Source organism: Mobula birostris, chromosome 1 (assembly GCF_030028105.1).
Source record: "Mobula birostris isolate sMobBir1 chromosome 1, sMobBir1.hap1, whole genome shotgun sequence".
Lineage (NCBI taxonomy): Eukaryota > Metazoa > Chordata > Chondrichthyes > Myliobatiformes > Myliobatidae > Mobula > Mobula birostris.
Genome location: NC_092370.1, coordinates 203,432,846 through 203,456,390, shown reverse-complemented (window position 1 = coordinate 203,456,390; position 23,545 = coordinate 203,432,846). Strand labels below are relative to the sequence as shown.

The following is a 23,545-nucleotide window of genomic DNA, read 5'->3' as shown; positions in this document are numbered from 1 at the left end:
GATAAAATAATACCAAATACATTGTATTAGAATCACACTTGCAATCACGTTACCCTGTATTCATGTAAATTAATGTAAATCGTAATATTGAAATGTAATAATTTTATTATACAGAAAAAAATCTAAACCCACTACCAAATCAAAGCTGTTTGGAAAAGAAAGAAAAAAGGGAAAAAGATCCTTATTCATAAGGTGAAATTTGTTATTAGCCACCATCTGTACTTTAACAGCAAGTCAAAGGTTTTTGAAAATAATGGCAGGGACCTTCAGAATATCGAGGAACATAAAGACCTCAGAGTGCAAGTCCATAGATCCTTGAAGGTGGCAGCAAATGGGACATTGGACTTCATCTCTGAATGCAGACGTAGGGAGGTTATGCTTCACCTTTGTGAGACTTTGGTCAGAACTTGGGATAATTGAGCGACCTGCAGAGCGGAGAGGTAAAATGATTTACAGATCATTCCGCGTCTTCAGTACGCCTGGGTGTGTACGTGCGTGCCAGTGTTTCTCCTAATTAAATCTGCATCCCTTTGCTGCTTTCTTGTGTTAACATCAAGGTTCATGCACTTAGAAATTGTGTTGAATTATTTATGGATTCAAGGTGCCAAATTATGTACCATAATTGACTTTTTTTCCTCCTTTACAAACATATTCCAGATTTCAGAAAATCAGCACGAGGAGCTACAAAATGTCAGGAAGCACATTTATTCCTGTTTTACAAACATCTCCTGCTTCCTAATGCCACACCCTGGCTTGAAAGTGGCGACCAATCCCAACTTTGATGGACGTATACAAGGTAGTGATTCAGCCTGCAGTGGGATACTATAGTGCTTACTTTCTCCAGGTGCTTCTCAGCAGATGATATTTAAACGATATCTAAAATGTAAAGCTTTTTAATAGCTTGCATTGCACATTTGTGGAAATGTAATTAGTAGAAACATAAAATGTATACTTTTAATCAAATTCTTTATTTTGCTCAGAGATCGACGAAGAGTTTATAAAACATCTGAAAGTTCTCGTTTCCTGGCTCCTTTATCCTGAGAACCTTGAGTTGAAAGAAATTAACGGGAATAAAATTACTGGCCGAGGACTTGTGGAATATTTCAAGGTAAAACATCAAATGATGCTTTTGCTTTAAATTGGTAACATAATTTAAAAAGTTAATTTTTATCTAAATATTCTAATCTTGCATTCTTAATGCTCTTTTTGAGAACATTACATGATAACGTTTTCTTGTTGTCTATGTAGTGTGGGCAGTGGGGGGTGGGGGGAAGGAAGGGGCCTTGTTTTGCTGGTATTGTTTTGTGGCTTGTTGTGTTTTGCCGAGCATTGTGGGTATGCTGTGTTGGCACGGGAATGCGGGCTGTTCCCAGCACATCCTTGGGGGTGGTGGTTGTTAACACAAATGACACACTTCACTGTGTTTTTATGTACATGTGATAAATAAATCTGAATGTGTAGGACATGTGCATAGGTAGAAGCATATAAAGGAATGTTTAAAATTGTGTGTTGAATGCAGTTCTTGGTCTAGAAGTTTGGTAGATGAGGGCAAGTAATAACTGGAAGCTGGGAATGGGGGGAAACAGAGCAGCAATTTATTGGTGACTAGAATTGCTCTTCACAAGGGACTTCCTCAGGAGTAGAACACTTTACTCAATCAGGGATCAATCTGAAACTAAAAGTGTAAAATACAGTAGGGAATGAGGGATTTGCTTCATTCAGTGAGTATTGTGGATGGAGGGAATGGATGAAACAAGTAGACTATGACCACCTAAGTACTTTGAATAGGTTGTGAAAATTGGTGGTGGAGACAATAAAATTACCGTAAGACCATAAGACGTAGGAGCAGAATTAGGCCATTCAGCCCAACAGGTCTCTCCATTTGATCAGGGCTGATTTATTTTCCCTCTCAACCCCATTCTCCTGCTTTCTGTCTGTAAAATCTGACAGCCTTACTAATTAAAAAAAAATCAACCTCCGCTTTAAATCAAGTCAATTACTTAAGCCCTTTTATCTCTTCCACCTATTGCCTCCCAGCTTCCACCCCCAGCATATAGCCAATCTATATTATTTTAAGGCTGCATTACTTTTGAATACATATTAGGTGATTACCAGCAAAGTTGAATGGCTATTTGACAAAGTTCCAGAGCAGAGGCAAAAAAGATGATTTCCTGTGAGGGTTTTCATGTTTGTTTCTAATACCTGCGGCAATGTTCCCTCTAATTTGGAACGACCAGTGTGTGCAAAAATCTTGTGCTGTGCAACATTTTACCCAGTGACAACAACATCTGCGCCTGAATAATTTCTTCAATAAAAACAATATAAATAAGCTTCGTATAAAATTTGCAGACAAATCATCGCAAGTTTCACATTGTTAACACCATCCACATCAGAAACCGGAAAAGGAAATGTGATTATGTACGATGGTGAAATATACGTAACATGCAAACGAGGTAGAGGGTGACAACTTTTTGTGCGCAGTTTAAACTCCTTTGTGCGCTAGTAGCAAAAGATGAGTGTGCGCGGTCACCTTAGAGGGAATATTGACCTGCGGCATGAAAGCCAAAGAAAATGGTGTAAATTGGAACCTATGAAGTGGAAGCAAATGAGGAGGCGATGGAAAATATTAGTAATGTGGGTTATTGTTCTCAGCAATACTTTTCAAGTTACTAATGCTGAACCTTTAGGCTGTGGGTTTTACTGATAGAGAAGTAGTGTTGACTATCGTTGAAAGCTGACTATGTATTGATGTCATTATGTAAACAGTAAGTAAAAAGAGACTGTTCTCTATCTACATTGTATTCTGTGTTGTGCATTTATTATGTTTATTAGGGTAACTTGTCACATGAGTGGGGGCATGGTAAAGACGAAGGGGTTAAGTTACGTATTCATGCTTTTTTCTTTGCAGTTTATAGTAGCTGGGGTCGATGGAGGTCATATCTTTTTCTGACCACCCAATTATGCTTAGCATACATTTGGGCACACTTTAAGTATCATCGCTTCAAGATTGTATGTTTGCTAATTACTAATAACGGATCTCAAATACATATCCTTGACTTTTGGGGCAATTGTTACAGGAGTGAGGGCACATCATGCAGGAGTAACAACGCTGTAGGGTTGCTGGCAGCAGCAATTGTTTGATTTGCCACTACAGAGACCATAGAAAGCACATCTCTTTAGGCACAAATGGGGATATTTAATAGAGTTATTGTCTCCCAAAAGTAGGATATCATTGGTATCAAACTCTGAAAAATGAACAAAATATTTTAAAAATGCAGCAGCAGTCTCTTCATAATTGTAGTGAGTCTTCATTAATCGTTAATTATGAGTCTTCATTAATCATTATGCGTGTGAAGCTGTCAGCAGTATGTGCGTCCGGTGTTTTAGTAGACGGTAACAACTGAACCAGGAACTACCTTTCTGTATTGGAGAATTACTGACAGAATTAACTCTCTGAGTGATCAGGGTATCACAGTGAAATCTGATGTCTGTCATTATCTCTGAGTCATGTTGAACACCGAACATATCAATTTAATTACTATAAACTTTACATTTTGTTTAAATTATTTTATTACAGGCATACATAAAGATTTATCAAGGGGAAGAACTGCCACATCCCAAGTCTATGTTACAGGTAGTGTAACTCAGTTACAAAATCATCTTGTGCAAGTTAAAGTTACTTGCTCTTGATGTTATCTTTTACATTGTGTATGATGTCAACAGATTTCGCAGTTGTATTAGTCAAAGTACGATACAAGTTTCATGTTTTGCTTTGCAGTCTTGCGAAGCAATGGTTTACAAATCCAGATTAAATTAGAATGTAATAACATTTAGTCCTTGTGTAAACTTTATGAAAATACACTCTGTATTTTGTAGATGCAGCAAATTGTAACATTCTAAGTGGAGCCAAGCATCAGGAAAGAGCTGGTTCATTTCACTGACATTCTAATTAATCCTTTCTGATGCTCCAAACAAATGTATAAGAACATCAAGCATCTTTCAGTTGGAAGGGGGAGGAGGAGGGGGATGGGAGGTGTTACAGGCAAAAGGGGAAGGTGCATGGGAATTCTCCACCATGTAGTAATTATATTAGGCTGTCAGGTGACCAGTGACACACAGGCAAGCCCCAGGCCCAGTACAATAAAATTAAAATCTCTCCCCTCTCACCTTAAACTTTTTGCCAGTTGCTAAATGGACTAGGGAACTGGCAAACTTGGGAGAGGCTAGAAAGAGTGTATCTAAAGATGGGTTCATAACTTTGCCTCCTAAATATAATTGCAGTGCAGAACTCAAAACAGAGATTAAGGTAACATTAATAAATTACTGTAATTTGAGAGACATTTAATTAACAAAGGTCAGAAATTGAATCGTGATACTACCCCAAACTGGAAAGTCTGCAAAGGGTCCTTTCACTGAAGCACTATTTGCAGTGTTTTATGCTGAATCCCTTCCAATGCTCAGATGCCACCTAGTGGTGGTTCCTAAAATTGGACACTGGCAGTGGCACCATGTACAACCTTGCTGTAATGCATCAGTATTCCTTAACAATTGGTCTTAAGTTAGACTATCCTTGATTTGACAGTAATGAATGTCCATTACAATTGTTACAGCAGTATCAAACAGATATGAATACTATGTAAAAGGAAATATAAACAATAATTAAACTGCTTGAAGACATAAATGATGTAATTAAAGGAATTGTACTACCAGTGAAGATTCATGTTCAGATGTGTCAACACTCCTACTGAATATCTAGAGAGCTATTGAATATCCTACTGAATATCTAGAATATCTAGAGACCACTTAGAAACCCATTTAGCATGATAGTGATTCCTGGAGATGAAAATATATCTACATTAAGACATAATCATCCAAATTTTCTTGTCCAAGTTTACTAAATGGCACATTATGACTTACCAGGCTGACTGGGTTAAATTGAAAATAAGGTCCATTAATTTGCCCTGAGTTAAGAAATTATTCTTCTGTACTTGAGAAACGCAGAACTAGATTAGGCCATGCAGAAGTGGAAACAGGACACATTTTTTTCCCTCACAAAGTATATTAAGCATCTTCAATTCTTGTTAGTAATACATTATAGTTTCTGAATCAATTGTAATTTTCAAGACTTTGCTTGAAATTATATCACTCTTTATCTATATTTTGATGCAAAACTCAATTAGAGTCAGCAAAAGTGCTTGTTTATCTAATGTAGTATAGTGGTTGCCTGCAAAACCAGGTTAAAATCATAGGAAAATGGATTAAAAACAGCTCCACAACACTAAAGAAGCCTGACATCATTCAGAGTTCAAGAACTTCGACAAAGGCTCCTTCAATGGCACTTCCCATCCTTCTCCTCCTACCTAGAAATGATGGGGGCCAAATTCACGCCATTTCCTCTGCCGTTGCTAGTTCCTGGAGTCGTTCTTCTGTTCAGCCTTTACAGAGAGAGACCTTTTCACCATCATCAACATGAGTGTGAAAAGTAATGGTAGTTAGCAAAAGAGATTCTCTGATGAACCTGTTCTGCCTGAATTCCTTATGGCAGTGAATTGTTATGGTGACATCTACCCACCACCTCACAATGGGACAGTTGTACAGTATCCTACGAAACATAGTGAGGGTGAATCACTCCAGCTGCTGTGCTCCATACCCACTAATATGATCAACTGATAGGCAAGGCTTTGGGCCTACTTCAGGCTGTTCTGAGGTTCAGATCTGAGGACTCAATTTTGGTTCAGAATGCTGTTGTTTGCTTCAATTGTTTCCATATGTTTTTTTTTTCTTTCTCTTGTGAATCAAGTGTTGATCTTTTATTTTTATTTTCATTCTTGTTTTTTCCTTAATTGGGTTCTTTTGGGTTTCTTGCTTTGTGGCTACCTGTGAGCAAGCGAATCTCAAGGTTGTATAATTTATTCATTATTTGATAATAAATGAATCTTGAATCTCTTAAATTAGAAAAAATCTTTTACGTCTGTACGTCTGCATTACGTTTGTACGTCTGCATTACTGATTTAAATGTCACCAAAGACTAGCAAATTTCTACTAATGCAGCGTGGAGAGCATTCTAACTGGTTGTATCACTGGTATGGAGGGACCACCGCACAAGATTGGAAAAAGCTGCAGAAGTTGCTATCTCCATCATGGGCACTAGTGTTCTGAACATCAAGGCCATCTTCAAAAGGTGATGCCTCAAAAAAAGTGGCATTATTGTTAAGGACCCCATCACCCATCACTCTTGACATGCCCTCTACCATCAAGGAGGTGGTACAGGAGCCTAAAGACACACACTCAACATTCTTCCCCTCCGCCATCAGATTTCTGAATGGACAATATACCCATGAACATAAGACCATAAGACATAGGAGCAGAATTAGGCCATTTGGCCCATTGAGTCTGCTCCATCATTCAATCATGGCTGATCCTTTTTCCCCCTCCTCAGCCTCTCTCCCCAACCTCCCTGTAACCTCTGATACTGTGTCCAGTCAGGAACCTATCACTCTCTGCCTTAAATACACCCAACAACCTGCCCTCCACAGCTGCCTGTGGTAATAAATTCATCAAATTCACCAAAGAAATTTCACCACTCCTCTATTTTAAATGGACACCCCTCTCTCCTGAGGCTGTGCCCTCTTGCCCTGGACTCCCCCACCATGGGAAACGTCCTTTCCACATCTATTCTGTCTAGGCCTTTCAACATTCAAAAGGTTTCAATGAGATCCCTCCTCATCCTTCTGAATTCCAGCGAGTACAGACCCAGAGCCAGCAAACGTTCCCTCGTATGATAACCCTTTCATTCCTGGTTCATCCTGCGAACCTCCTCTGAATCCTCTCCAATACCAGCACATCTTTTCTTAGATGAGGAGCCCAAAGCTGTTCACAATACTCAAGGTGAGGCCTCACCAGTGCCTGATAAAGCCTCAGCAACACATCCCTGCTCTTGTATTGCAGACCTCTCGAAATGAGTGCCAACATGGCATTTGCCTTCCTCACCACTGACTCAACCTGCAAGTTAACCCTTAGCACTACCTCTGTATTTCTTTTCCACTCCTTTTGCATAATTTAATTTTTGTAAATATATTTCTACTTGTAGTTTATACTTTCTTATTCTGTATTGTTCTGTCCTGCTGCCACAAAACAGCAAATTAAACCTGACTCTGATGATATTATCTCAGGTGGCTAACAGGGCAAAAATATTTTATCATTTCAGTGAATTAACCCAAGGGAATTCAACAAGTTTAATATTAATTTTATTGATTCATTGAGATCCATTGTTTATTCAGTACACACTGTCAAAACATTGCCAGTTCATCTAACCAGTCTGTTTATCCTTCCATATAATTAAGGCCACAGCAGAAGCCAACAATTTAGCAGCTGTAGCAGCAGCCAAGGACTTGTACAATAAAAAAATGGAGGAGGTAAGGAGTCTACATCACTCTGTCAAGTTTTTTTCTGGTTAAAGTGTCAGCCTTTGAATAACAAAACTTAATACTGTGATTGGGAAGAGATTTGCATTAAAAAAATGTGTCTGAATCTAGTTAACTTAATCTACTTGGCCAGATTCCCAGGTTACCATTAGAACTGGATGATGCTGTAGCTGATTAGCAGATTATGCGACTAGCATTTTACGTTGCTAATTAATCAGTTAGTTTTCCTCTTAGTCAAATTTAATTTAATTCCATTTATTCAATCTACAACTTGTACTATGTACTTGTGCTCCACTAACCAAGTTATTTGAAGATGTAAAAAGTGGGTGTGGGAACTAGAATCTATGATGTCAATTCTGACTACATTTAAAATGAACTTTGTATATACAACACCAGGATATCCTGAAGTTGTGAAAAGTGCTAAATGAAAGCTCTTTATAAGGGCACTGCCAGTAATTACATGCTGTGAATGGTCGAGAATATTCATTTTGTTCCTGTTCATTATCCCACAGTCATAGACTCACCAGCTTTCTTCCCGCAAACACACAATTATCACTCAAGCATCTACGTGCTGTCCTTTGACAATGCCATCTGAAGACACGGTACCATTTTCTACGTGTGTACTGATGAATCTCATCTTCCCTTCATCAGCTGCACTTTTTGTCACCACTCAGCTGTCTCACACTGTTTGCAGACACCCAGTCAGTACCAGATGAGCAGAAGTCTCCTCCACCTACATATTAAGGTTAAAGCCATCATCATTAGCGCTTGTCACTAGCTTTGTTTCCATGCCATCAATGCTTTTCCTCTGCAGCTGTGCAAAACTGAACCAGGAAGTTTGCAGCCTTGGTATCATTGTTAACACACGGTCAGGCTTTAGATTAACTTTGCAAATTAAGTCTTGTGCTGATTTCGCTTACTCCCTTCTGTCCACCTCTATTCCGATTTAGTTCAAATGCCTTTTTATCCCGTAGGTCTGTGGAGGGGATAGACCATTTCTTGCGCCTACTGACCTCCAGAACAAGCACTTGGAGCTTCGAGAAGAAGCTGTCAGATTATTCCGTGGAGTTAAGAAGATGGGAGGAGAGGAGTTCAGTCGCCGCTACTTACAGCAGCTGGAGAATGAAGTTGACGAGTTATACATTAACTACATCAAACACAACGATAGTAAAAATATATTCCACGCAGCACGTACACCTGCCACTTTGTTTGTGGTGATATTTATTATGTATGTAATAGCTGGAGTCACAGGGTTCATTGGAGTGGACATTATAGCCAGCCTGTGCAATATGATAATGGGGTTAGCTCTCATTACTTTGTGCACGTGGGCATATATTAGATACTCTGGAGAATACAGAGAGCTTGGAGCTGTCATAGATCAAGTAGCAGGAGCCTTATGGGACCAGGTAAGTGTTCTTCAGATTCTCTTGTGTTCTAGTACAATTGACTATTGCTGGGACAGATTGTTTTCATCCTAGTACAAAACCATTACCAACAGCTTTAAGCTAATGATGCAGAATGTTTCTGCACAATCTTTGTCAATGAAGTATTATGGTTTAGATTTGAATTACCTCATTATGTGACCAGATGTCATGATTTAACTAATTATATTGTCAACTTTCATATGCAAGGTTGTAGGCTCTGGCTCAGCAAAAAAAAGGTTTCTGTGGAGAAGCACACATCAAAGTTGCTGGTGAACGCAGCAGGTCAGGCAGCATCTCTAGGAAGAGGTACAGTCGACGTTTCAGGCCGAGACCCTTCGTCAGGACTAACTGAAGAAAGAACTAATAACAGATTTAAAAGTGGGAGGGGGAGATCGAAAATGATAGGAGAAGACAGGAGGAGGAGGGATGGAGCCAAGAGCTGGACAGGTGATTGGCAAAAGGGATATGAGAGGATCATGGGACAAGAGAAAGAAAAGGGGGAGGGGGGCAAAAACCCAGAGGATGGGCGAGGGGTATAGTCAGAGGGACAGAGGGAGAAAAAGGAGAGAGAGAGAGAGAAAGAATGTGTGTATAAAAATAAATAACGGATGGGGTATGAGGGGGAGGTGGGGCATTTCTGTGGAGAAAGTTTCTACAGAGAAAGGTTGAACAAGTTGGGTCTTTATTCTTTGGAGCGTAGAAGGTTGGGGCGGACTTGATAGAGGTATTTAAAATTATGAGGGGGATAGATAGAGTTGACGTGGATAGGCTTTTTCCATTGAGAGTGGGGGAGATTCAAACAAGAGGACATGAGTTGAGAGTTAAAGGGCAAAAGTTTAGGGGGTAACATGAGGGGGAACTTCTTTACTCAGAGAGTGGTAGCTGTGTGGAACGAGCTTCCAGCAGAAGTGGTTGAGGCAGGTTCGATGTTGTCATTTAAAGTTAAATTGGATAGCTATATGGACAGGAAAGGAATGGAGGGTTATGGGCTGAGTGCAGGTCGGTGGGACTAGGTGAGAGTAAGAGTTCGGCAAGGACTAGAAGGGCCGACATGGCTTGTTTCCGTGCTGTAATTGTTATATGGAACACCATGTTAGTTTCACTATGCTGCGGATTGATTTCCACCTGACATTGCTGACTGGGAATGAACTGTCGAACAGTCACACTGGCACATTGCACCCTTCCTCCAAAGTCCATTCATTTCAGAATAATCTGCTCTGCCTCTAAAATCCTACGTAGCAATGTGATTAATGCAATAGAAAGGAAGGGCATAAGCCGGGAAGATGTGGAATCGATATGGGTAGAGCTGCGTAACACTAAGGGGCAGAAAACGCTGGTGGGAGTTGTGTACAGGCCACCTAACAGTAGTAATGAGGTCGGAGATGGTATTAAACAGGAAATTAGAAATGTGTGCAATAAAGGAACAGCAGTTATAATGGGTGACTTCAATCTACATGTAGATTGGGTGAACCAAATTGGTAAGGGTGCTGAGGAAGAGGATTTCTTGGAATGTATGCGGGATTGTTTTTTGAACCAACATGTTGAGGAACCAACTAGAGAGCAAGCTATTCTAGACTGGGTATTGAGCAATGAGGAAGGGTTAATTAGCAATCTTGTCGTGAGAGGCCCCTTGGGTAAGAGTGACCATAATATGGTGGAATTCTTCATTAAGATGGAGAGTGAGATAGTTAATTCAGAAACAAAGGTTCTGAACTTAAAGAGGGGTGACTTTGAAGGTATGAGACGTGAATTAGCTAAGATAGACTGGCAAATGACACTTAAAGGATTGACGGTGGATATGCAATGGCAAGCATTTAAAGGTTGCATGGATGAACTACAACAATTGTTCATCCCAGTTTGGCAAAAGAATAAATCAAAGAAGGTAGTGCACCCGTGGCTGACAAGAGAAATTAGGGATAGTATCAATTCCAAAGAAGAAGCATACAAATTAGCCAGAAAAAGTGGCTCACCTGAGGACTGGGAGAAATTCAGAGTTCAGCAGACGAGGGCAAAGGGCTTAATTAGGAAGGGGAAAAAAGATTATGAGAGAAAACTGGCAGGGAACATAAAAACTGACTGTAAAAGCTTTTATAGATATGTAGAAAGGAAAAGACTGGTAAAGACAAATGTAGGTCCCCTGCAGACAGAAACAGGTGAATTGATTATGGGGAGCAAGGACATGGCAGACCAATTGAATAATTACTTTGGTTCTGTCTTCACTAAGGAGGACATAAATAATCTTCCAGAAGTAGTAGGGGACAGAGGGTCCAATGAGATGGAGGAACTGAGCGAAATACATGTTAGTAGGGAAGTGGTGTTGGGTAAATTGAAGGGATTAAAGGCAGATAAATCCCCAGGGCCAGATGGTCTGCATCCCAGAGTGCTTAAGGAAGTAGCCCAAGAAATAGTGGATGCATTAGTGATAATTTTTCAAAACTCGTTAGATTCTGGACTAGTTCTTAAGGATTGGAGGGTGGCTAATGTAACCCCACTTTTTAAAAAAGGAGGGAGAGAGAAACCGGGGAATTATAGACCAGTTAGCCTGACATCGGTGGTGGGGAAAATGCTAGAGTCAGTTATCAAAGATGTGATAACAGCACATTTGGAAAGCGGTGAAGTCATCGGACAAGGTCAGCATGGATTTGTGAAAGGAAAATCATGTCTGACGAATCTCATAGAATTTTTTGAGGATGTAACTAGTAGAGTGGATAGGGGAGAAGTAGTGGATGTGGTATATTTGGATTTTCAAAAGGCTTTTGACAAGGTCCCACACAGGAGATTAGTGTGCAAACTTAAAGCACACAGTATTGCGGGTAAGGTATTGATGTGGATAGAGAATTGGTTAGCAGACAGGAAGCAAACAGTGGGAATAAACGGGACCTTTTCAGAATGGCAGGCAGTGACTAGTGGGGTACCGCAAGGCTCAGTGCTGGGACCCCAGTTGTTTACAATACTTGGATGAGGGAATTAAATGCAGCATCTCCAAGTTTGCGGATGACACGAAGCTGGGCGGCAGTGTTAGCTGTGAGGAGGATGCTAAGAGGACGCAGGGTGACTTGGATAGGTTGGGTGAGTGGGCAAATTCATGGCAGATGCAATTTAATGTGGATAAATGTGAAGTTATCCACTTTGGTGGCAAAAATAGGAAAACAGATTATTATCTGAATGGTGGCCGATTAGGAAAAGGGGAGGTGCAACGAGACCTGGGTGTCATTATACACTAGTCATTGAAAGTGGGCATGCAGGTACAGCAGGCGGTGAAAAAGGCGAATGGTATGCTGGCATTTATAGCGAGAGGATTCGAGTACAGGAGCAGGGAGATACTACTGCAGTTGTACAAGGCCTTGGTGAGACCACACCTGGAGTATTGTGTGCAGTTTTGGTCCCCTAATCTGAGGAAAGACATCCTTGCCATAGAGAGAGTACAAAGAAGGTTCACCAGATTGATTCCTGGGATGGCAGGACTTTCATATGAAGAAACACTGGATGAACTGGGCTTGTACTCGTTGGAATTTAGAAGATTGAGGGGGGATCTGATTGAAACATATAAAATCCTAAAGGGATTGGACAGGCTAGATGCAGGAAGATTGTTCCCGATGTTGGGGAAGTCCAGAACGAGGGGTCACAGTTTGAGGATAAAGGGGAAGCCTTTTAGGACCAAGATTAGGAAAAACTTCTTCACAGAGAGTGGTGAATCTGTGGAATTCTCTGCCACAGGAAACAGTTGAGGCCAGTTCATTGGCTATATTTAAGAGGGAGTTAGATATGGCCCTTGTGGCTACGGGGATCAGGGGGTATGGAGGGAAGGCTGGGGCAGGGTTCTGAGTTGGATGATCAGCCATGATCATAATAAATTGCGGTGCAGGCTCGAAGGGCCGAATGGCCTACTCCTGCACCTATTTTCTATGTTTCTATGAGTATCTGGAACATTTAGCACTAATGACTGGAGATGACCTTCTAGATACCAGGCCCTCCAGGATTAATTACAGTGGGAAGAAAATAAGTCAATTGCATTTGGCTGGTCCATATCACGTATGCAGACCATTCTCATGTTAGATGTCAATGAATCTTTAAAAACAAATAGTTATTTTTGTAAACCAGTTAAGTGTATTTTCTTCAATGTGTTTTTATTTGATTAATTGCACTATTAAGACTTCCAACAAATGTGATTTTGGATTTTTACCCAAACAAGGAGCGATATTTAAACTTGCACTCCATCATAATTAATCTTATTAGAAAGAATTTTATTGAATATTTTCTACTAAGGGATCAGGAATAGTCTGTACTGGAGGGGAAGAACAACTAACAACCAGTTTTTTAAAAAAGTAAAACGATTAGCTTTATTTGTCACATATACGTCAAAACAGACAGTGTAATGTGTGTTAATCAGTAGATGCATCTAGTACAGTACAATGACATCTGTTCATTTAAACTTGTGATAGCTACCTTTTGTGTAATTGCAATATGTACTTAGTTTTTGGTTCTTCCACCTGCTATTTTTACATTTTTATATTGAGATTAGCTTTGTCCTTTCAATGTTCTTCTTTCCTTTTTGCAATTCCATAGGGAAGTACCAATGAGGTAAGATTTCATATTTTATACCATCACTTAGCAGGCTGTGGCACCATTCTATATTTGCAATTATCTATTTTTGTATAATCAGCTTCAGGTAGTGTGTTCCAGCAGATATTTAAATAAAGGTGTTAACTTATTTGTGAAACAGTGGCATTTTATGAATGTTGAGTAACATTTAAATTGAATTCTCATAAATTATTAATGAATTTTGTAACCAATTTGGAATACATTCAGGAACAAACATTGCTACAACAAGATATTATTGGATTAGTTAAGTTTTTGAGTTTAATATTGGGCCTTTAGGTCAGCTCTTGGAGGCTTTGAATAAATACTATAAACCAACACTGAATTTCAGCTAAATTAGGAAAATTTAATTTAACCATGCCTGATAGAAGAGTTAGTTTCAAGGTAAATATGGAGAGAAGGATAGGACTGGTCCTCAGGTTAAGATTTCAAGCTGGAGAAAGGTCAATTCTGATGGCATCAGAAGGGATCTGGCAGACATGCACAGGGATGCTGGACAAGTGGGAAGCCTTGAAAGTGAAATACTGAGAGTGTGGAATCTGTTTGTTGCTGTTAGAACAAAAGGCAAGAGTGACAGGTTTAGGAAACATTGAGTATTGAGGCTCTGGTAAAGAAAAAGGAGGTGCATATCAGGTATAGGCAGTTAGGATCTATTGAGGTACTAAGGGGTATAGAAAATACAAGAGAACACTAAAGAGAGAAATCAAAAGGGCTAAAAGGAGAAATGAGGTTGCTGTGAAACAGAATCCCAAGGGGTTCTATAGCTATAATAAGAGCAAAATGATTGCAAGGGACAAATTTGGTCCACTCGATGATCAGTGTGGTCAAGAAAGATGATCATGGAGCCAAAAAGGATGGGGGAGATCTTAAATGATTGTTTTTGCATCTGTATTTATTGTGAGACAGACAAGGAGTCCATAGAACTGAGAGTAAAAAAAAAAGTAGTGGGGTTATGGACTGTATCTGGATTACGGTTGAGGTGATAACTCCCCAGTTTCCGACAAGGTGTTCCTTTGGACCTTGTGGAAGGCTAGTGCAGAGGCTTTAACAGAGACATTTAAAACATAAAGCCAGAAGACAGAACAATAGCTAAAGTTATTCATTAGTTTCAGGTTCTAAGAATAAACCAGAAAACTATAGGCTGCCGAGCTTGACATCAGTCATGAGTAAATTATGAGAAGGCATTATTTGGATAGACAAGGCCTGATTAGGGATAGTCAACATGGCTTTGTTTGTGATAGGTCATGTCCAACCAATCTTAGAGCTTTTGAGGAGGTTACCAAGAAGGTTGATGAAGAGGAATTGGTGGTCATTGTCTGCTTTAGTAGGATCTTTGTAAAAGTCCCACATGGGGGACTATTTCAGGGGGTTAAGTTGCTTTGCATTCAAGATGAAGCAGTAAATTGGATTTAATGTTGGTTTAGTGAGAAACTAGTGGTAGTAGATGGTTGAGAGTAAAGATGCGCTGCAGGGATTGGCGCTGGGTCCATTGTTATCTATATTTATGATTTAGATGATAATATGTTGAATTTTATAAGCAAATTTGCAAATGACACTAAAATTGGGAGCATAGTGGACCTCGCTAAAGGCTGTCGAGGCTTGCAATGTGGTCTGGACCAACCGGGAAAATGAGTTGACAATGTTGCAGTTTGGAGAGTAAGGCTTGAAGTGAATGGTAGGGCTCTGAGAAACAGTGGACCTGGGAATACAGATCCACAATTCCTTGAAAATGGGTTCACAGGTAGATAAGGTCCTAAAGAGAGTTTTTGGCACATTGGCCTTCAGAAATCTTGGCATCCCATGTCCTGTTGAATATAGGAGGTGGGATGTTATGTTGAAGTTGTATAAGATGTGGGTGAGGCTGAATTTGGAGTATTGTGTGCAGTTGTGGTCACCTGTCTACAGGGAACATATCAATAAGCTAGAAAAAGTACAGAAAATATTTACACGGATGTTGTCGGGATTTGAGTTACAGAGATAGGTTAGGACTTAATTCCGTGCAGTGCATGAGAATGAGGGGAGGTCAAACAGCAGTATGCAAAATACTTAGGGTGAATGCATACAGACCTGTAGACTGGTCATAGGTTTTGGATGAAAAGTGAAGTATTTAGGGGGGGTCTCGGAGGAATTACTTCATTCAGAGTTTGATGTAAGTGTGGATAAGCTGCTGGCTAAAATGGTAGAGAGGGGTTCAATTGTAGCATTTAGGAGAAGTTTGGATGAGCACATGGGTAAGAGATGTGGGGTGCTACGGTCAGATCTACCTATCACACATACCTAGTGAAATGCATCAGTTTGCATTAGCAATCAACACACCCAAGAATGCGTTGGGGGCAGCCTGCAGGGTTTGCCACATATTTTGGCATTAACATGTCTTGGGTGCAGGTAGTTGGCAGAAAGATGGCCCTAACAGCGTGTATCTGTGCTGTAGTCGTCCAAGACAATAATTACAGACATTTTAAAAAATCTTTTAAGTCTACTTCCTTTCAACTTCCTTTTGCACAAAGTCACCCATGATTTAGATTCCAAATTTGGACCAGCATTGCTCTGCAGCAGACTACCGAGAAGATTACTCTTTGTTTCACCCTTGCTTCTTGTACTTCACTCAAGCAAAGTAGGCATATTGTGAGAACTCATGACCTTAAATTCAAGTTTGTGGGAGAGTAAATTGCTGGAGTAAGACTACATCATGAAAAATAAGTGAAATTCTGATTAACATTTTGATATTCCTGTGAGTTAAATAACATGCAAAACAAACTTCAAATCCTGGAAAAGAAAAATCTGAAAGTAAAAGAATGTGGCAAGTTAGTCAGCAATAGATATTTCATTCTTGCTGTGTCAGGGTACTAAGATGATTAAGCAGTTAAATTACTGTAGCTATCAAATGAGATTCTTACGCTAACAAAAACTAAAAAAGCAGGAAGTATGCTATGATAATGCCCGATTATTATTGACTAAGTATTATATAAATATTATTGACTAAGCAAGAAGAACAACTTGCTTCATCAAATTAGTTTCAACAGAATGCCAGGGCAGCTAGCTTGGTTGTGGAGAAATCATACTTGAATAATTCTCTATTCATTTCAAACTGCAAGGCAGAACAGGGCAACAAATGCTTAGATGTAGTAAAATTATTTAACAATGTGATTAGTGTCTAATGCACAAAACGATAGAAATCTAAATTTTACGCTGAAAGCTCTAGTTTTACAAAAGCTGAAAAGAATTTTTTTAAAAGAGCTTGAGCAACCATGCAAAACAAACTCTTTATATGACCACACTGCAATCGGAGGAGAACACAACTAGTCAGAATAGGAAGTCCCATGAGTTCTGTCATTTATTTAAGATGTAATACTGTACCGATATTGAAGGCAAGGCTATTGGCTAGCAGGGCATGCAGCACTCAATGTATAAAATAAAGCACCAATTTACAGTATACAAGTTCAAAAAGATGACCAGTAAATAAACATCCAATTAACAACTCTTCAGCTTCAGCCTTCAAAAACTTAGACACATGACTTTCCATAGATTAAATACTATTACCCATTGTGCTGTACCAATTAACTTAGAATATATATTCAAATAAATGCAACAAACTAACAGAAATGGATTTAGTCTAATCATATAAATTTTGAACAAATTTTGCTTAGATTCAAATAAATAGGCATGACTTTTTATATTTGTCACTGAAGCAAAACTAAAGTGCATTCTCTTGTAATTCTGAACATTAATATCCATTTAGAATGATACTACTGATTTCACAAATTTGCTATAAACAAAATAAACCATTTTAGCGCTTGAAAAAGACACCATCCACTGATGCATGCCAAATAAAAATGACATGATATTCAAAGTGCACATGGTTCTCCAGATAGTTATGATAACACAGAACATTTATTAAATGCCTATGAGTGAATGGGCTTAAAATGAGGTTTAAACAGATTCCCAAGAATCTTTTATTTAATCCATGCGCTATTATATTGCTACCATGGTTCCTTTATGGATAACGAATATGTTTTTGTGTCCATATAGGCTCTATTCAGGCTATATGATGCGGCTACAAGTCACAGACACATTTATCACCACACCTTCCTTGCAGCACAACCGGAAACCAGTGCAGACACCAAGAAGAAAAAATGATTCGACCAGATTCCTTTGCGTATAATCACAAGGGAAAATTGTGGTTATTATTGTGCATTCACATGCCACTAATCCAAGAAGTGCTATATAAATGGAAAGCCAATGATAGCTTAAAACTAAATGAAATCATATATCAACACTTGAACACTGTGCTGGCTTTCACTTAGTTATGTTGCGAATTGTACTGTAAAGATGTGCTAGTTTGCATGATTTTGTTAACTGTTGATGAGTCAAATGTTCTTCCATCAATATACAGTAATTTTTAAGAATTATTTTAAGTAACAATTGGCATTTTCACACAGCAGGACGTTTGTCTTCCGTAGGAACTTCCATATTCTGTTACAGCATTGCACATTTATTGAATGTTTCAGGTTAAAACATGTCTTAAAATGCAGGTTGTCTTTACAGTTAACAGATTGCAATGTATTTTAAAGATTGTCATTTTTGTTCGTGGTGACAGACATTTCTACAAACGTATGATAAATTTGTTACATTATGTTAGGATAATTGTACTTAACAGATCCGTATGGATGTCCCAATATAAAAAAAGTTAATTGCAAGTACATCTTCTTCAATTTAAGGCCAAAACAGGCTGTTGAACAAAAATCAGATCAATAAGCTATTGCTGCTTTTAGTGCAGAGCACAAATACACTATGTATAAAATCCACGTCAAATAGCTGCTCTATTCTAAAAAGTTTTTACTTTTCATTCTGCAGATAATGGCTATTGCGCATAAATGAAGTCTTGATTTTACAGAGGGGAAAAATAAAAACACATTATCTGAAGTAAAAAGGAAATTGGTATGAAATCTTTTGAAATGAGGCAGAAAGCCTGGCTGAAGAGCCTGGTATGATTATAAAGCTCAAACCCAGTGCAGTTTTACCAGATGAATTTCAATGTTCAGCACAAACATGAAATCAGAATTAAACAGTTTCCAGCTAAAGAGTATGCAGCCTGGTGCTGTTTATTTTCTGGTCTATACATTGCTACCAAAAATCTTTGGAGAGTTTATCTTACAAAATTTAGTGGACCTTTAGCAGAAATTCACTCTCTCAATTAAGTGATTTCTATACATAGTAACAATAATCTCCATTCACATAAAAGCACCACCCACACCTTTGCCCATCTAAAGCACAAATAATGAGGAAGTATTTTTATAACACAATCAACTATTCATAATAAAAACTTTCTTTCTCATTTGTGCAGTGCTTCCTTTGTGAGATGTTAATCTTAGCTGCATGCTAGATGGGGGGATTAAAACATTTAATATAACAGTTTCACTTTTCCCTTTTAAACTTCTATTTTATATCTACTCTTACAGTTTAATGTAAGTATGTGCAGAATATTTGAGCATCTCATTGTTTTTTTTAATCTATTCACTTCTGCTGTTGCAATCAGATTATTTCACCACTTCCTGCTTTAACAAAATCACTACAAACAAGGTTCGTGAGTTGAAGGTAGATGAGAGTTATTTAGCATTTCATTCTTAATCAGAGTTGAATTGCTGAAAATATTGAGTACTGTGACATTTTCACTATTGGATGGGAAAGCTAATTTTAAGTTCTAAACACTAATTTACAAATTAAAAATGAAATTTTGTTCAAGCTTGATAGATTTCAACTATTTGATATCCTCATATAATACCCATTTTAAAGACTGTCAAATCATTTTTATTATTAAAGTTATGTTATGTAGTAGACCCAACTCTCTGGATATGTCAGCTACTTTTAATTTTCTTATATCTATAAATAGATACAAATTTGGAAATAATTGTGCCTGATTACTGATGTCAATGGCAGGATATAGGGTAAAATAGATTTATAACATATTAAATGTTTGCTATGACATACCGTACATAGCAGAAACTAAGTAAAACATGAAATGATTATTAAAGTTGCACCACTTTTTCCCTGGGCCACATTATAAATTGCATAGTCCCAGCTGATGGGTCTCCAGAAATTGCAAATGTGCCATAAAGCATCACAACTCAGAGGAGCCATGAGACTTAAGACTACTCCACTATCTAACAAATTTCAGAGATGATTTAACAGAAACAATACTCCATCGTAAGGCTGTTTAAGAAAAAAAAAGACCCCTAGCTGTTTCTGAAAAACATAAATTTGGAGCTTTATCTATGTTCCTTCCCAACTAAACAGATCCAAGTTAAGTGGCATATTAAATTCTTAACTGGTTATATAGTGTAATGTCATTCTTTGCACTTTTAAAAAAAGCATTTGAAAATAAGAAAGTTGAAATGCAGTTAAACTCTAGTAAATACTGTTATATTGCAAAAAAACTGCAATTTATTCTTGCCTTATTGTAATTGCTTAAATCATTTGATAAATAAAAACTTAGTGTTATAGTGATCATAGTTGCTTTGCCAAATTATTCAAAGCTTTGATATATTACATTTTGCAATTCATAGACTGTGCTAATGAAAACATTAAGTTATTCCACATAGCCATTCTCTTCCTGTCTAAATAATGTATTTCAGTTCCTCAGGTTGAAGTAGCTATCGCACGTCTGTCAACACACAATCTTCAACTCCTCGTTACCATTTATAACTGTGTTTTGAAATAACCAATGGCCTGGTCTGTTGATATACACTAAAAAAATAAAAAACTCCTTTACTGGATTCAGCAATATAAACCTGCCAAGAGGTTTGCTTGCATCTGAAATGTTGAGGTCAATATGTTAACAGCCATAGCTAATGCTTTGAAGCCTTGATTTTAAATGCTACCTACAGCCAGTGGATAATCCACTGGTAAAGGCCAACCTACCTGTTTGAGACCTGTGTTTTGTGTAGGAGTTGCTGATTTGAACTAGACTAAGTGCCAGCAGTTTGCCACAGCATTTACAAACGTTCTCACAAAATGTAAGTCATGGTAACAAGCAAAATTATTCAGCGTTCCAGTCTTTGAATCTAAGTCAGAATAAGATGCAAGTTTTCTATGATCACTTGAGTTTCAGCTCTTACAAACACCAATGCACCTTTAGCCAATTTGAAAGTCCTTTAGCGAGATTGAAATCAAGGTCCCAGGGTAAAAATCTGAGAAAACTGCTATTTCAAACATCAAATAAGACATGTGTTGTTAAAAATTTATGATAAAATAACATCTCCACCTCAATGACAATCAACACTGGCACACCCCAGGGATGGGTGCTTAGCCCACTGCTCTACTCTCTCTACACCCATGACTGTGTGGCTAGGCACAGCTCAAATGCCATCTGTAAATTTGCTGATGGTACAACCATTGTTGGCAGAATTACAGATGATGACAAAAAGGTGTACAGGAGCAAGCTATATCATTCAGTTGAGAGACGTCAAAGCAACAACCTTGCACTCAATGTCAGCAAGACCAAAGAACTGATTGTGAACATAAGAAATAGGAGGAGTAGACCATCTGGCCTTTGAGCTTGCTGCACCATTCAAAAAGATCACGGCTGATCTGGCCACGGACTCATCTCTACCTACTTGCCTTTTCCCCATAACCCTTAATTCTCCTACTATGCAAATATCTATCCAACCTTGTCTTAAATATATTTACTGAGGTAGCCTCCACTTCTTCATTGGGCAGAGAATTCCACAGTTCACCACCCTCTGGGAAAAGCAGCTCCTCCTCATCTCAATCCTAAATCTATTCCCTCGAATCTTGAGGCTATGTCCTCTAGTTCTAGTCTCACCTATCATTAGAAACAACTTTCCTGCCTCTATCTTATCTATCCTTTTTATAATTTTATATGTTTCTATAAGATCTCCTCTCATTCTTCTGAATTCCAGCGAGTACTGTCACAGGCAACTCAATCTCTCCTCATAGTCTAACCCCCTCATCTCTGGAATCAACCTAGTGAACCTCCTCTGCACCACCTCCAAAGCCAGTATATTCTTCAAGTAAGGAGACCAGATCTGCACGCAGTACTCCAGGTGCGGTCTCATCAGTACCCAGTATAGTTACAGTATAACCTCCTTGCTCTTAAATTCAATCCTCTAGCAATGAAGGCCAACATCCCATTTGCCTTCTTGATAGCCTGCTGCACCTGCAAACCAACTTTTTGCGATTCATGCTCAAGCACTCCCAAGTCCCTCTGTACAGCAGCAAGCTGCAATTTTTACCATTTAAATAATAATCTGCTCTTCCATTTTTCCTTCCAAAGTGGCTGACCTCATATTTAACAACATTATATTCCATCTGCCAGACCCTTGTCCACTCACTTAACCTATCTATATCTCTCTGCAGACTCTCCGTATCTGCACGATTTGCTTTTCCATTCAATTTAATAGCATCAGAAAATTTAGATACACTACACTCAGTCCCCACTTCGACTGTTAATGTATATTGTGAACAATTGCTGACCCAGCACCGACCTCTGCAGCACACCACTCACCACTGATTGCCAACCAAAATAACTCCCATGCATCACAACTCTCTGCTTTCTATTAGTTAACCAATCCACTGTCCATGCTAATAAATCACCCCCAACTCTATGTATCCTTATGGATAAGTTTTTTATGCAGCACGTTATCGAATGCCTTCTGGAAATCCAAGTAAGTAACATCCATCTGTTCCCCTCTATCCACTGCATTCATTATATTCTCAAAGAACTCCAGCAAGTTTGTCAAACAGGACCTGTCTTTGCTGAATCCATGCCGCGTCTGCCTGATAGATCCATTTCTTTCCAGATGTGGACTTCAGGAAGTGTAAGGTGAGGAAACACAAACCAATCCTCATAGAGGCATCAGAAGTGGAGAGAGTGAGCAATTTCAAGTTCCTGGGTGTCAATATTTCTGAAGACCTAACCTGGACGAAACATATTGCTGCAGCTATAAAGAAGGCAAGACAGCAGCAGGGGTGGGGAGAGAGGTGCCTACTGCACAAGATCGAAATAAGTTGCAGAAACTTGTAAAATTAGTCAGCTCCATCATGGGTACCAGCCTCCATGGTATCCAAGACATCTTCAAAGACAGTGTGCCCTCTTCACACTGTGCCTTGGGAAGGAGGTACAGCAGCCTGAAGGCACACAGTCAGCAATTCAGGAACAGCTTCTTCCCCTCTGCTATCCGATTTTTAAATGGGCATTGAACCCATGAACACTACCTCACTATTTTTTTTATTTCTGTTACTTTGCATTACTTGTTTTAACACACACACTCATATATATATATAGACATATACACATTTAATGTAACCCAGTTTTTTCTCTATATTTATTTATCATATATTTCTTTGTACTTGGACACCAATTCCATGTGCTAAACATTACACTCTGCAGGACATACACAAGAGCATGGCATAGTTAAGTTGAACAAAACCACACCATGACAATAGGAAAGGGTGGGTAAAGTGATTTCCTCTCTGAAATATATATATAAAAATTTTTCAAATCAGTAATACAAAATATTATCCATTATTTGTATAGAATTTATGTCACAGAGGCAATGCAATAAACAAATTATTGCTATCCAAGTAATTTTTTCCAGCATCCTTGCTAATGGACTCAATGAATCATCAATCCACTGAAGTGTAATTTACAGGGGTATGAGAACGATAACACTACCATCACATTCTCGTTGAAAATAAATCACGTACCGCATCAGCATTTTTAACTTAAACTATGCAGGTTGACTCTGTGGTTACGAAGGCATACAGTGCATTGGCCTTCATCAACCGTGGGATTGAGGTTTGGTCGCCTCGCTACAGGAAGAATGTGGAAAGCATAGAAAGGGTGCAGAGGAGATTTACAAGGACGTTGCCTGGATTGGGGAGCATGCCTTATGAGAATAGGTTGAGTGAACTCGGCCTTTTCTCCTTGGAGTGACCTGATAAGAGGTATATAAGATGATGAGAGGCATTGATCGTGTGGATAGTCAGAGGCTCTTTCCTCAGAGCTGAAATGACTATCACAAGAGGGCACAGTTTTAAGGTGCTTGGAAGCAGGTACAGAGGAGATGTCAGAGGTAA

General features: G+C 38.8%; 1 protein-coding gene across 3 annotated transcripts in view; it reads left to right on the top strand.

Annotated features, from left to right (window-relative positions):
* atl1 (atlastin GTPase 1) overlaps window positions 1-19,938 on the top strand; it is an 83,442-nt gene extending 63,504 nt beyond the window's left edge. For 2 of the 3 annotated variants that reach the window (XM_072269244.1, XM_072269263.1), the window contains 7 exons: window positions 658-796; window positions 981-1,108; window positions 3,578-3,634; window positions 7,344-7,415; window positions 8,399-8,830; window positions 13,415-13,429; window positions 17,477-19,938. In XM_072269244.1, the coding sequence (XP_072125345.1) occupies window positions 658-796; window positions 981-1,108; window positions 3,578-3,634; window positions 7,344-7,415; window positions 8,399-8,830; window positions 13,415-13,429; window positions 17,477-17,584 (951 nt within the window). In that variant the 3' untranslated portion in view covers window positions 17,585-19,938. The remainder of the gene's footprint in view (window positions 1-657; window positions 797-980; window positions 1,109-3,577; window positions 3,635-7,343; window positions 7,416-8,398; window positions 8,831-13,414; window positions 13,430-17,476) is intronic. The other variant, XM_072269253.1, reaches the window with a different exon arrangement.
* The last annotated feature ends 3,607 nt before the right edge of the window (window positions 19,939-23,545 follow it).